At 25.9% G+C, this 16,138-nt stretch overlaps 2 protein-coding genes across 4 annotated transcripts; one reads left to right on the top strand and one right to left on the bottom strand.

The window, feature by feature from the left end:
- Positions 1 to 33: 33 nt before the first annotated feature.
- LOC122848680 lies at positions 34 to 9,232 on the bottom strand. Of its 3 annotated transcripts, none has more exons than XM_044146917.1 (6): positions 9,004 to 9,232; positions 8,659 to 8,929; positions 7,881 to 8,341; positions 7,236 to 7,463; positions 6,947 to 7,144; positions 34 to 6,877 (listed from the first exon to the last, which is right to left on the bottom strand). In XM_044146917.1, the coding sequence occupies exons 4-6, from the start codon at positions 7,430 to 7,432 to the stop codon at positions 736 to 738; spliced, it is 6,537 nt and encodes a 2,178-aa protein (XP_044002852.1). In that variant the 5' UTR covers positions 7,433 to 7,463; positions 7,881 to 8,341; positions 8,659 to 8,929; positions 9,004 to 9,232; the 3' UTR covers positions 34 to 735. The 3 variants fall into 3 exon arrangements, with proteins under 3 accessions (XP_044002852.1, XP_044002851.1, XP_044002853.1); XM_044146916.1 differs by having other exon boundaries at positions 8,014 to 8,341; XM_044146918.1 differs by lacking the exon at positions 7,881 to 8,341.
- Positions 9,233 to 9,471: 239 nt separating this feature from the next.
- Positions 9,472 to 12,885, top strand: LOC122849422 (protein PFC0760c-like). The gene is made up of 3 exons (XM_044148119.1): positions 9,472 to 9,713; positions 9,789 to 12,316; positions 12,405 to 12,885. Exons 2-3 carry the CDS (start codon positions 9,835 to 9,837, stop codon positions 12,863 to 12,865), a joined length of 2,943 nt encoding a protein of 980 aa, XP_044004054.1. The 5' UTR covers positions 9,472 to 9,713; positions 9,789 to 9,834; the 3' UTR covers positions 12,866 to 12,885.
- The last annotated feature ends 3,253 nt before the right edge of the window (positions 12,886 to 16,138 follow it).

Raw genomic sequence — 16,138 nt, 5'->3', positions numbered from 1 at the left:
TGATTTATTGGAAAATTGCCAATCATAACATGCCAGCATGACAGTTTGTAACTGAGATTGGCATATATGCTTATTCCCGATTCACTTTTACATTTTCATTATAAAAAAATAAACAAAACAAATAATAGATTATTTTAAATTTAATCGATTGACAATGGCAATTCACCTATAATGAAATTTAAAAAAAAAAAACAAAAAGATATTACTAAGATATATATGGCTGTTTTTCAATTTTTTTTTTTCTTTTTCTTTTTTTTTTTCGTTTTGTAATGAAATTTGTGTGAAATTCTATAAACATTACTTGCCATAAATTGGCTAAATATATTCCACTACAAGTTTTTATTATATAACATGCTATTTCGAAGCAAAAAAATTAAATACATCTAAATTGATTAAGCGATGGTAATAAAAAATAGCGCACTTAAAATTGTTTGGAATTCCATAGCAATTATAAATATTGCAAATTAATTAAGTGGTTGTACACAATTTTTTTTTCTATACACGTAATAAATTCCTTGAAAATTAACACATTCATACCAATCTATTTATATATAACTTAAATGAATCTCAATAAATTCAGTGATCAACTGATTATTATTAATTAACGTAGATAAAGATATTATCACTTTCACGAAAATTATTAGCCTCGTGATTAAAGAGCAAAATAGGCAAACTAACACATTTAATTTTAATCATGTTTACAATCATTAATTTTTATAAAACAAGTTACATAAATTATGTTGTAACTTGTGTACTTTTCATATCGGATTTTTTTAAAACAGTCGGTTCATCTTTTAAAAATGTACCTGATCTAGAGCCAAGAGTTTCAGCAACAAGACATTTATTTTTTAATTTATCTTCAATACCTTTTAGTGTTTTTTTACCAGCATTAATTGGTCTTGTTGGTCTTGTTGTTGTTGATGTTGTTGTTCCATTTAATTTTGGTGATTTTTTATTTGGACTTTCACTACGTGGTGGATTAAATATATCTTTTTTAATTGATGTAGGTGTACTTGTTGATGGTGTACTTTGTCGTGAATTTATTTTTGATGATATACCATTGCTATTTTTGCTTGGTATATCTGGTGTTTTAGCTGCATCAAGTAGACTTCTACGTAAACTTGGTGAACCATGATAAATTGTTGTTGTTGCTGCTGCTCTATTTCTACTAGCTGCTGTTGAACTTTCAACTGATCTTGCTGGTCTTTTGGTAGTTAAACTAAGTGGATTTTTTTGATTAATTGGTGGTGATGATGATAATGATTTTTTAGTACGTTCTAATATTTGACTTTTTCCACCAGTTGTTGTTGTTGTTGTGGCTGTTTTATTTAATATAGGTGATTTTTTAATTGCAATATTTGTCTTTGGTGTTTTGTGTTGATCTAAACTATCAGCTGATATTGAATTATCCATTTTTCCATTTTTTCTAGTAGTAGTAATTGGTTTTTTTTTAATATCAGCAAGTGAGTCAGTTGATATGTCAATGTCAATAGTACTATTTTTTGATTTTAATGATGGTGATTCTGGTCTTGTTATACCACAACTTTTACTTAATGTATCTTTTTTTTTTGATTTATTATTTGTTGATGTTTCTGTTAAACTATCTGTTGACAATGCTTTAACATCTTTTTTAATAGACATTTTTAATCTTGTTATTGGTTTTTTATTAGCATTAACAGCAACACCAACAGCAACAGCAGCAGCAACAGCTCTTTTCATTGCTGGACTTGATGTTCTTGATGAATCTGATGATGAAATTAAATTTTTTCTTCTTTGTTGAACAATTGTTTTATCTGATGGATTTTCTTTGGGTACAGATTTTGTTCTTGGCTCTAAATAACGTGATTTAACTTCTAATTTATTTGGCCATGATTTTGGTCTAATATTAGCTTCAATAGTTTGTCCAATTTTAGTTGTTTGCATTTTACGCTCAAGTGGATCTGTCTTTGGTTTTGTCATAATATTTTTAATTTGTGAAATATTAGATTTTGTTGTTGTTGTTGTTGTTGTTTTTAAATCAACTTGATCAGTAATTGTCATTTTAACTCTTCGTAAATCTAAACTTCTACTTGCTGATGTACGATTTGGTGGTGTTTTAATATCTTTCATAAAATTTGAATGTCTTGTTGGTCTTTTAATTGTTTCATTTGGTAAAATAACAAGACAAGCTAGCTCTTGAATTTTTCTACGTAGCTCTAAATCCATTTTTAACCATGTTGTTGTTCTTGCTGCTCTAGCAGCATCTTTAATTAAACATTTTTCAACTCTTATTTTTATTTTTTTTAATAATTCAATAAATAAAAAATTCCATTGTGGTTTTATAATTGAATCATCAGATGGTATTGATGAAATCATTTTACTTATTCTTGAATAACTTTTACAAGCTTGATCAGGTAATAATTTATCAGCACATGACAATATATTATCTTCAAGTCTACTAATATTCCATGTTAAATCTCTACCAAGTGCTTGAAAATTATCATTACCAAGTATACTTGAAAAATTATCAGATAAATATTTTAATGCAATTTCTAATAAATTTGAAACCATACGAAATACTGGCTCAGCCCATCTGACATTTGGTAATGTTGCTAAAAGTTTATCACAATCCATTATTGTTTGTAAAATATTATCTGCTGACATATGTACAATATGTTGTTGATAACATTTATCCATTAATTCTTTTGGTAATGATGCAAATGCTTTACATGGCCAAATACGTACAAAATGACGTGTAATCCATCTCAATGATTTTCTATAAACTTCATCAAGTCCATAAGCAGCAGCCAATGGCATACATTCTAAAACTCCAACAGTACAAATTTGACATGGTTTATGAAATAAATGACAATATTTAACTTTTAATGTGTAGCCAATAATTTCTTTAAGACCCTCAAGACAAAGCATATCAGCAAGTGTTGCTAATTCAACAATACTTATTGTATCTGGAATATTACTTTCACCACTGTATATATGACACAATGCAAAATGTACAGAATTATATGAATATCCTTTTAGTGTTATAACATTACCAGCATTTTCAATCCAACTACCACTTAATATTGCTGCAAAATATTGACATCTTGAACTTAATATACATTTATGTGCACGTATACGTCGTCCACCAACATCAATTGTAACATCTGGATTTATTTCTTCAATAAACATACGTAATAAATCTTCACCAAGACGATTATATGGTTTTGTTGCAATGATACTTGATGTTTCTGTTTCTTCAGTACTTGCACATGATTTTGCCATGCTACTTTGCATACTACTTAAATCAGATTCAGATGGCATTTCATTACCACCACCACCACCACCACTAAGAGCTGATGATGTAAATTCATCAGTTGGTGATTTATTATTTTTAGCTGGTAATGATGTACTCATTATTGTTGAATATTTTCTTGATGATAATGTTCTTATTTGACATGGTCCAATAATTGTACGATTAACAGCTAATTTACTCTCTATCCAAGATGTTTCAGGTATACTTTTACTCATACGATTATTTGTTGTTGTTGTTGTTGTTGTTGCTGTTGTTGCTTTAATTGAATCATCAGTTGGTGTTTTATCAAGATCAGATAATCTAACAAAACCTGAACATGATGCTTGTTGTTTTTTATCTTTGGTATTATCACTTTTACTCATAATTTTTAATTTATCATCATCAAATTCACATTCAATTTTTTTAATTTTTTCAGTCAATGATTTATGTGTTTCAGATATTTTTGTTGTATGTAATTGATCAACTTGATTTATAATATCACTATGATATTCAATTAAATCAAAATCATTATTATCACTTTCTGGTGATGGACCACTACCACCACCACTACTTATATCAAATGTTTCACTTTTTCTTGTATGACAATCAGTACTTTCAGTTGGTGTTTTTTCCCACATTGAAATATCTGAACGTTCATCATCAAGTATTTTAGCATCACATGATGCATCTGTACTTGAATACATACAATCACTACGTACAAGTTCTTTGTATTCTTGATTCATAACACGACCACGTAAATCATCATTTATTATTTCAATATGTGAATTTGGTGGTGTATCACGAATTTCATAATAAATTTGATCATTATTTAATTCTGATTGTATTGCCTCTTGTGATGTTTCTGGTATATTTAATGAATTTGTTTTACCAATATTATTTAATGACATACTTGAATCACTTTTTTTTGCTGTTAATTTCATATGAATATCTGGATCAATTGATACACTGTGTGCACGTTTATGTTCACGACGAAATATTGTATCACGATTAATATGTCCATTACCATTACCATTACTATTTCCATTACTATTACCATTTGTTGTTGTTATTTGTTGATGACTTTTTTCCATATTCCATGAGTGTCGTTTAAATGCTGGTCTTGATGTTGACAATGTTCTACGTCGTACAACTGGTGAGTCTGATTCAATAAACATAAATACACCTTTTTTATCAGTAGACGATCTCAGTTCTTTTGAACTATCACTTTTACCAATGTCATCATCCGTTATACTACGATGACCTTGATGTAAACTATTCAATGATTTAATTTCTCTTTCATTCGATTTAACACCTTTCGTATCATTTAAATCAATAAACATTGAAAATATATTTTTTTTTTCATTTTTATCATGTTGTAATTTACCACAATCATTGCTAATATTATTTTGATATTTTTTTATTTTTTTATCATCATTATTACTTGATGATAAATCAATAAAAAATGATTGTTTATTAATAAAATTTTGATCTTTTTTTGTTGTTGTTACTGTTGTTTTTGACATACTTGGTTTATCAATGTCATTTAAATTTATAAAAAAACCCAAACTATTTGGTTTATCCGGTGTTTTAGTATGATTTATTTGTTTACTACTACTACTACATGATTCATTTGTTGATAAACTTTTTGACATATTTGGTGATGTTGGATTTGATTTTTCATTTGTTTTAGTACAATCACTCATATCAACAACCCATGCTGTCATTGATGATGATAATCTATTAATTGATTTAATTTTATCTTGTGTTGATGATGTTGCTGTTGTTGTTGGTGGCGGTGATGGTGTCATTATTATTGAGCCACCTGATACAATTGGTGTTGATTCTGTTTTTCTACGTAAAATAACTGGACTGTCAATAACTGATTGTGAATAATCATTTGTACAGACACCACCAGATACAATAGGTGTTGTTTCATCACATTTTGTTTTTTTAATACTACCAAAATGACTGTGATCATCAAAGGTCATTGGTAAACTCATACAATCACCAATTGTATTATCATTAATTTCTGTACAATCTACTAATAATTTATCACTTGCACTTTTTATCATTGGATATTTTGGATCATTAAAATTATTTAAATTACCATCGTATGACATAAAATCATGATGATTTGTTCTTTGATATTTTAATTTATCAATACTATTGTTTGATGATGATGATGCATCATGAGGAAAATATGAAGACATTGATGAATAATTGCTTGTTCTATCTGACACTGAATCACCATCAACTCGATGACCAGAATATTGTGGAATTGAATTACTAAATACAAGATTACCCTGACGACGCTCATGTTCTTGTCTGGCATTTGTTAATTTTTTATCACCAGGCTCTAATTCAAATGTATTACCACGTATTAATGAAGATCTACGTGAATCATTTGTATTTTCATTTATAATATTTGAATTATTTTCACATTGTTGTAGTCTTTTATTATTATCAATACATGGTGATGGATGATTACTTTCACCACTGTCAGCTTCTTTTATTTCAACAACAAGTAATTCTTTTTCAATTTTTTTATCATCTGTTATTGAATCAACACGTTTTACTTTACGCTGTTCAACAAGAGGTTCTAATGTTTCAGTTAATTTTAGCTCACGTTGAAATTCAGCAATTTCATCATGACCACATTGATGAGATGATGATGATCTTGAAATAATTTTATTCATTTGATCATTGGAATTTTGTGATTTTGAAGGAATGTAATTTAATGATTCCATATAAATTGGTTGTTGACTAGTACTTGTTATTGATGCAACTTCAGTCTCATCATTAAGACTTGATGCATCAATAAAATAATAATTATTAACACTTGATGAACTTTTATTAAGAGAATTGTCATTTGAATGTGATAATTCATGTTGAATATTTTCTACAATCATACTTCTTGTTTGTGGAATTGCTGATGTTTTTTCATCTTGATAATTATTTTCTGAAATAAATTCTTTAGATAAATCAACAGTTGTTGTATTTTTTTTTGTTGCTCCAATTGGCATTGATGAAGATAAATTTTCAGGTTCAATAAATTCAAATGATCCAGTTTGTACAAAAGAAGCACTCTGTTCATTATCATTGCCATCTGATTCATAAAATATATCATTTAAAACTTCATTTTCATATCGTGCTACATCATCAACATTGTCACAAGTCGTAATTTCTTCTTCTTCATCTTCATCATCACCATTGTTACCTGATAAATATTTTTGATCAAACTGTCTAGCCATTAAGCTTGATGAACCACATGCCTTACTATCAATACACTTATTTTCTTTTGTTAATATATTTTTATCATTTAATTTATCAGCATTACAATTTAATCGTATAAAACCATCATCAGTGGGAATGTAATCACTGACATGCGACTCTTCAATATCAGTACCAGAATTTTCTGATTCTGTATTTTCATTGAGACTCAATGATCCAGTTTCTAATCCAGAATCAGCCATTTCTAATGAACTTGTACTTACATCATTTTCATCACTTTTAATTAGCTCTGATTTAATACAATTTTTTTCATTTGAAAAAAATTTTAACAGGGTCTTTTCTTCACTTGATATATCAGTATTGATATACAGTAATCTGAAATATATTTCATTATAAAATATATGATGATTTTTGGTTTTTAAATAATTTAAAAATATTATTTACCTAACAAAATTGTCGATTCGTTGGAATGCTTGAACTGTATTGAGGTAGCATTTTATTGGTTTCCCATTTTTAACAAAAAAATATTCTAGAACATTGTACAAACTTGGTGATCTTGTTTTAAATATGCAACAGTTTGTTTTTATCACATTTGTATCATGTATTATATAAAGATCACTATTAAAACATCCAGTTAATATTCTGTAATTTAAGGAATAAAAAATAATAATACAACACGTACTGTTTATAAATTAATCAATACACTGAGAAATAAAAAAATCAAATGAATTACCTAAATATATTTTTTTGAAATAGAGAAATATTTCTCGTGCAAGTACGTTTATATTCAACTTTTCTTCTTTTATAAAAAGTATCACTCAACAACTTATTGTCAAGCTTATTTTTAAACTGACATTGACGATGATATGACCATTCTTCTTTCACGTTATCAAAAATTCCTGGCTTGTCAGTGCAAGTGCCTCCAGCCATGAGACGTAATTAAACTTCCATATTTAGTCACCTTTAAAATAAAAATTCAACAAACTTTATCATCAATAGAAAATTATATTTTTTTACCTTATCTTTAAAAAAAAAAAAAAAAACGAAAATAATACTTTATCAGTTTTGTTGTTTTTTTTATTTTTTATTTTGGAGTTTATTTTACAAAGACAAAAAAATGAGTAAACATGTTTATTTGAAACAAAAAACATCCACGAATTGTCATAACAATTATTAATTTATTTTTGTAACTGGATATTGTATATTTTTTTCAATCCTCGATTGATAATTTTTTTTAATATAATCATCACAAACACGACAGGTTACCATTGATCCTGACAAACGTCAACTTAATGTTTTTTTTTTATTTTATTTATTTTAAAGAAAAAAAAAATCAATATTTATAATTGCGCTTTGATTATTTAAAGTATTGAATTACTTGATGTCTATTTGGTGGTGATAAAATTGATGAAAAAATTGAATTGATATATTTAATAATTTTATTGTAATTTAATACTTAACGCGGCATTTTCAATAATTTATTGATTGACTGCGTACATGTATGTATTTACCTCGCTTTCTCACGCCGCCCTTGGTTTTTCAATAATATTAATATTCTCCATTGCGCACATTTAACAAGTACTACAATCACATTATTATTTCATATAACATTTGTAATTTTTTATTATAATTTTCTTTGATGTTATCACAATTTAAATTGAACTTTGTTGAACCAATGTACCAAGACAACTCGTGTATTTGTAATCACTTGTCTATTGGAGCTTACTCCGCGCTATACATTTTTTTTTTTTTTATTATTTTTTTGTCCCCTTCCTCGACTTTGTAATACATACACAGGCATGTTATGTACTCGTCCTATGTACTCATCATTTTGCTCATCTATGTAAATAAAAATAAAGAAAAACAAATAATAAAATAATAATAATAATTATAATAAGTCAAGCAGATGGCGCTTATCTTTTCTCATTAAATTTTTTTTAAGAAATAAATAAATTTTTTCTTTTTTATTTTGTTGATGACTTAAAAGTTAAATATTATTTTATATTATATAAAAAACATCCTATATATTTTTAGATGACATACTTAATGGTCTTTTTATATCGATTTTTTTAATGACATTGTCATAATTTTTTAGTTAAAAAAAAAAAAGAAACATGACGTGTTATTAAACTATAGAATTTTTATTTTTATCTTACATTGTTGAAGATGATTTTAAAATCGTGTCATTATGTCTCAATGTTGACTGATAATTTCAATGATTAGCATTTCATTTGTTATTGGTATTTTTTTAAACCAGAAATTTATTGTTGACATTTTTTGAGAGTTAACATTCATCTTGGAGATGAACTAAATTTGTTTGGTTTGATGATTGTTTTTTATTTTGAATATATGATACTAATGACTTGTTTACTTTTAATAATGATGCATGAGTTTTTCCAATGCTTTGTATTGAGTCAGCTAATGATTCTAAATAAATAAAAATTAAATAATTATTTATTTTATAATGAGTTATTGTTTGTTTATTTACACTTTGGACTTACCAATAGACTTGGTTATGTTTACAATCAATGCGTCATTTGTTAGTTTTGGACGTTTTGCTGGTTGATCCATTGAAAAAAATAATTAACAATCAAGATGACAGTAATAATGACATACGAAAATCACAAATAAGATTGACAATGATTGACAAGTAATTAGTAAATATAAAAACGTGTTAAGACAGCACGTGAGATGTAAATAGTAAAATTTTTTTTGGCGCTCAGTCGGCCATTTTATCAGCCATATTGTAATTGTAATTTTTTTATTTAAAAAAAAAAAGAGTTAAATAATAAATAAAAATAATTTATTTAATAAGTTTTATCTAAAATAAAAATACAATAGCATTATAATATATTCTTATTATTTTTTTTAACAATTTTTATTAATTTTAAGTTTGAAATTATTTTCAACGAGCGACTGTCGTTTTTTATGAAAAATCTCTTTTATTTATTTATTAAAAAAATATAAACAAAAACATTGCAAAACATTGGGTTTTAATTTTAATAAAAATTAACAAAACTCAAGATTAATTGTGGAACATAGTGAAGAAAAAATAACACAATTTAATTCAGCATACAATAGAATAAATTAAAAAAAAAAAATACATTTGTTGTACATCTAGCCTCTTAAAACACTGGCTCCAAAAACGATTTACATCATTGACCATGTGGTTACGTCTTCTTATCTTTTAGAATGAAAAATAATTATTTAGGTATGTTTTTTTTTTTACCCTGTTGTTTATTGTCGTAAATTAAAACATGCATTTTATGAAATTTTATTTTTTTAGATAAGGTACATGTGTAAATACAAAATTAATAAATAATCAATACACAATGTCATCAACAAATAAAACTTCATACTCTCCAAATGTAAATGGAACCTGTAAAAAAAATCTCCAAAATGAAAATACAGTTGATAATATATTTATGCAGGCTTTTTATCATTGTACTGATCTCTTGGAAGAAAACATCAACATTGTTGATAATTTTGATAAACCAATATCTAAAAGATCACTAATTTATGGTAAAAAAATGTTTGAATTTATGCAAAATACTCGAAGAAAATTGATTGATGAACAGAATGAACGTTTAAACAAATTATTGAGTATTAAAAATGAACAAAAAAACAATAATTTATTAGAATGTTGGGTTTATATAAATTCAAAAGAAAAAAATGCAGCTGAAAATTTTTTAAAACCAAAACAACTTGAAATTAAACAAGAAATAGAAGTCAATGTAATTGATGGTTCAGAGGCTGAAGATAATAATAATAATAATAATGATAATAATAATGATGATGATGGTAATGATGATGACGACGAGTTGCCAAGTAGAAGAATGACAACTAGACGTTCAGTGAGACCATCATCCTCAATTTTATGTGATGAAAATAGTGACAACGATTTTGACTGTGATGATGATCAAGATGAAGATTATTCAGCTGATGATAATAATAATTATGATTCTGATGATTGTCATGATTTAAATGACAGTAGTGACAATGAAAATGATGATTCAAGTATAAATAATTCAAGCTTTGAAAAAAGTACCAATAAAAGATCCAGACCAATTAAACCACTTGGAGATAAAAATAAAAAAACAAACAAAGAAAGAGAAAAAGATAAAGAAGTTTTATTTCAATGTCGTTCTAAAAAACCATCTACGTCAATTCCTTATGAGATGAAAGTAAAAGTACTTAAATTATTAGATAAAAATCCTGACTGGAGTTTAAAACAATTACGACAACACAGTGGATGCTCAAAAATTCAGGATCATCATCAGCTTCGTAAATGGAAAGATCAAGTAAAAAAGTATGAAGAAAGTAAATCATCTAAATCACCAAAACAAAGAGAATTTATTCCGCTTGATATGAAAATTAAAATTGTTAATATGGCTAAAAAACATCCAGAATGGTCAATAAAAACATTACAAGAAAAAACTGGTTGTCCTTTAATTGAACGTCGTCAACAACTTAATTTATGGAATGAACATATTCAAGCTGGTGGTTCTCAAAAAGAAAGAAATCAAAAAATATTTAAATGGATATATGAAAAATGTATTGAGAAAAAAAAACAAAATAACAAAACTAAAATTACAACCAATGAAATTATGGAATGGTCATATGAGGCACATAAATTATTTTTTCCAAACATTCCTATAAAATATAAAAATAGAACAAATGAAAAATCTTCATGGGTAGCAAATTTTAAAAGATATTATCCTGATTATCAAGTATCTGATGATGAAGAAAGCGATGAGTTAAATAAAGAAAATAATCCAGATGAATCAACGGCTGTAAAGAAAAAAAAAAAAAGAACTTCAACTTATAAATTAGAGCCAGTATCAAATGAAGATAAAATTAAAGTAATTAAATTAGTCAATGATAATCCAAATTGGTCAATGGAAAAAATACGTCAAGTTAGTGGTTGTTCAAAAGTTTATAATAGAAAACAAGTATTATCATGGACTAAATCAATAAAACATGGTTCACATTTTGATAAAAAAAATGAAAGAGATCGTTTGGTATATAAAAAATGTAAAAAATATACTGAAAATGTTAAAAAGAAATTTAGTAATGATCTATTATGTCAATGGGGTAAAGAGGCAAATAAAATTATTATACCAAATGATGATAATAATCTGATGTTTTCAATTGGAGAAAAATGGTTAACTAGATTTAAAGGTGTATATAAAATAATTGGTAAATCACCAAATCTTCAATTGTCCAAGGAATCACCTGGTGATAAAAATAAAACAACTGGTACTGTTTCAAGAAAAAATAATTGTTCAAATGATGATACAGATGGTGATGATGATGATGCATCAAATGATATAAGTAAAATTGATAGTAATGTACTTGCTGATAAAGTAAAACGTAAACCAAGATATTTTGCTTCATATGATGAAAAAATAAAAGTATTAAAAACATTTAAAAAACATCCTGGTATATCACTTGAAGAATTAAAAAAAAAAACTGGATGTAAATATCTTTATACGATAAATCAATTAAATCGTTGGGTTGATCATGTTAAAATTGGTGGTTCATTTACAAATAAAAGAACAAAAATTTGTCGTTCAGTTTATGCTAAATGTATTGAGTACAGAGATAAAAATAAAAAAATAACATATGGTTTATTAAGAAAATGGGCAAATGAAGCATACAATAAAATGCCTGATGATGCAAAGAAAAATATGAAATTTTGTGCATCTACAACATGGATTTTAAATTTTAAAAAAAATTATGGTATTTTTGGATTACCAACAGATTTAAAAATTGGTGATTTACCTGCTGGAAATAATTTAAATGTTAATAACAGTAAGTTTAAAAAAAAAATAATATATTTATAATTTTATAATTTTTTTCTATTTTAAAATTAAATATTTATTTATTTATCTATTTGCAGATGGTGGAGGGGAACAGTCATCTGATAATGTTGCATTAATTAAATCATTCAAACCAGCAAAACCAACGTGTACCAGAATTCCACTTGATACAGCAATGAAAGTTTTAAATTTATCGTATAAACATCCAAATTGGGATTTAAAAAAATTACGAAAATACAGTAAATGTCGTAAACTTGTTTCATTTAATCAACTACTACGTTGGGAAAAAATTATAAAAAATAGCAAAACATTTAGTAAAAAGTGTGAATCAATGGATCGTTGGATTTTAGCTAGATGTATTGAATACAAAAATAAAAATTATTTAATAACAGATAAAATAATAATTGGTTGGGCACTTGAAGCTAAAAGAATATTTTGTAATTTAAGTGCAAATCATTTTGCAACTGTGCCATGGTTAAATAATTTTAAATCAAAAAATAAAATTACTGGAGAATCATCAGATCTTAAAATACGAAATTAAATATTTATTTAATTTCATTAAATTTTAAAATATTGTACAGTTTAATTAATAATAAAAAATAGCAATTTAAATAAAAGACCAATTTTTTAATAATCAAAAATTAATGTTTTCTAAATGTGAATCTTCAGTGAGTATGAATACATTTATTTATACATTTGTGTAATTTATTTTTTTTTTTAAAAACAAACAAAAATTTAAAAAAATCAGCAGTACTTGGTCAAGAAGTGTTTGCACCAAGATACAAGCAATCAATGAAAACCAATTGTAAAGTTGTTGAATCTTGTTGATCTTGTGATGACCATTTGATTCCTTTTGATTCTTGATATAACATTTTAATGATATAATATACTCCAGTGAAATAATATTTATCCAGTAGCAATTTCATGCTAAGAAATGAAAATTTATTTATTTAATTTTATCAAGTTCAACTTTCAAACGTTTCATGTGACAAGATAATATGTTGGTATCATTTTTCTTAGACATAAAATATTGTAATATACAAAATAAAACTGAAAATATTTTAATTTCAAGAATTGAGCCTGATTATGAGGAAAAAAAAAAGCGTATTTATTGTTTTTAATTATTAAATGATGAATATGAAACGTGCAACTAGAGTCTTTTAATTAATTAAATTACAGGGATATTTAAAAATAAAAATAATTTCTCAAAAGTTACTTTGATTTATCACCATTTAGAATAAATCATATGGAATCCTACTCACGACCAATCACCACAGTATGTATGATTTATTCCAAATGACAAAAAATTGTATTTAATTTACTCATTCTGTATCAATAACCTTATTAAATACTGTCAGTAAATCTTCTATGCAAACGTATTTTCAACTATGTGTTATCATATTATAAAAATATATAACGTAATTGTTTTATTGTATAAATATAAATAATATTGGTTTAATATAAAATAAAAATAAAAGTAAAAATATTATATAGAATTAAAAAACAAAAAAAGTTGAAAAGCTTTTATTTAGATTATTGAAGAATATTAGAATAAATTGATATTAAAGTTTATATTATATGTTAAAAATAATAATGATGAATATTAAAACAGCTGCAATTGACATTTTTTGACAATAACAAAATATATATCTATTAATGAACAGTGCAATGCTTAATTAAAATTTATGAAAAAAAAAAAAAAAATTTACAAATAGATTTTCACATATTTAAAAATATCAAAAATAGTATTTCTGGAAAAATGTTACTTTATATTGGTATCACATTTGATGATAAATCTATCTAACCAATCCTCACGAATACCATATCACCATCACCCAAGTAATCAGGTGATTTAGATTTTCTTTTATTCCGACAGACAGCGACACTGTATATACACTCTCTCTCTCTCCCTCTCTCCCTCGTAGCTCTCGCAGCCTCGCAGTCTCCATCATCACCTGTCTCTAAATTCCATTGTCTGCGGGTAAGTCACTTTGTCAAGTGTGCTCTCTCTATCCTTGCTTGTGTTGATCACAGTTGATCTGATAAAATTACTAACCTCGTGCTTTTGTTTATATCGTGATATATTTTACTCCAAAAAATTATTATCATTTGTTTTTATATTAATTAATAAAAATAAATAAAAGACTGATATATTTAATGTAATTAAAAAACAAACAATTGAGTGTGTAATGTGTTAAACAAGATAAAATATTTTCCATGTCCATGTTTTTCATCAAATGATAAAAAATAATTATAAATAAACTCTGGCATAATTATAATCATTTTACGATGGATTTACAAATTAATAAGATATCTTCTAAAGAAGATGAAGTTAGAAAAACATTTTCTGATGCAATATCTTATTGTACTGAATTATTAAGAAGAAAAAAATATTATGATGATGTTGAAAATGATACAATGTCTCGTCAATCAGCTCTTCTTGGACAAAAATTTTTTGAAATATTGCAAAATGCAAGAAATGAATTACTTGCTGAAGAAACAAAATTAAATGATAAAAAAACACCAATAAGTTCACGTGTTAGTGAAAAATTAAAAAGCCAAAAATTGTTGAAGCAACACGTGGTTGAAATATCAGATTCAGATGATGATGATAATGTAGAAAATAATACTACTAAAGTCAATGATAGTGGTGCTGGTGCTAGTGCTGGTGCTAGTGATGATGATGATGATGATGTCGTTCTTGTTGAAGCTGCTGCTGCTGCTGATCCAGCTCCATTGGAGCAATCTCTTGATGAAGAGAATAAAAAAAATAATACCAATGATAATAATAATAATAGTCATAATATTAGTGATGATGATTACAATTGCAAGGATGATGATGATAATGATGAAGATTACGATAATGAAAGTGACTTGGATTCATCTAGAGGTAGAAAATATCGTTCTTTGCCATATCATATGAAAGTTAAAGTAGTTGAATTAGCTGAAAAACATCCACTTGCTTCAGTACAACAGTTACAAAAATTAAGTGGCTGTAATAAAGTTAAATCACGACAACAAATTCGTGATTGGGCAAATCAAATTGACAATGGTGGATCATTAAATGATATTAGAAAAAAAATTAATGACTGGGTTTATGAAAAATGTATTGAATATCAAAATAAAAACAAAAGAATAACTTGTGATATGATACGTAAATGGGGATTTGAATCCAAAAAAATTATTGTGAAAGATCGTCCATATGATTTTTGTGCATCACCAAGTTGGTTAAGACGTTTTCAAAAAAAATATAATATTACTGGGCATCAATTTAATCTTAAAATCAACAATGAAGATAACAGCAACAACAACAACAACAAAAAATCAAATGATGGTAAATATATATATTTTTTTTTTAAATAATATTAAACACAATAATAACATATAGATTATTAAATTTTTGTTTTGTTTTTATTTTTACAGATAAAGAAAAAAAATCGACAAATAAAAAAATTGATAGTACTGATAAAATCAAAGAGACTGTTTCTAAATATTTTGATAGTACTTATAAACAACGTGCTGCTGTTACAAAAGCTGATAAAAATTTAAACAATAATGTTATTGAAATCAATGATATTGCTGATGAATCAGTAGAAGATAATTTAAATAATACTCTTGAAAATTTAATTGATAAAAATACAGATGATGTTTGTACAAGCAATAAAAATAATACTGGTGATATTGTTGTTCAACAGGTTGATAAAAATTCAACTGGTATTATTGATAATCAAATTAAACAAAATTCAACTGGCATTATTAATAATCAAATTGAAAAAGAATCAACTGGTATTATTGATGATAAAATTGAAAAAGA

This window comes from Aphidius gifuensis, linkage group LG2 (assembly GCF_014905175.1).
Source record: "Aphidius gifuensis isolate YNYX2018 linkage group LG2, ASM1490517v1, whole genome shotgun sequence".
Classification (NCBI taxonomy): domain Eukaryota; kingdom Metazoa; phylum Arthropoda; class Insecta; order Hymenoptera; family Braconidae; genus Aphidius; species Aphidius gifuensis.
This window is presented reverse-complemented; position numbering and strand designations above follow the sequence as displayed.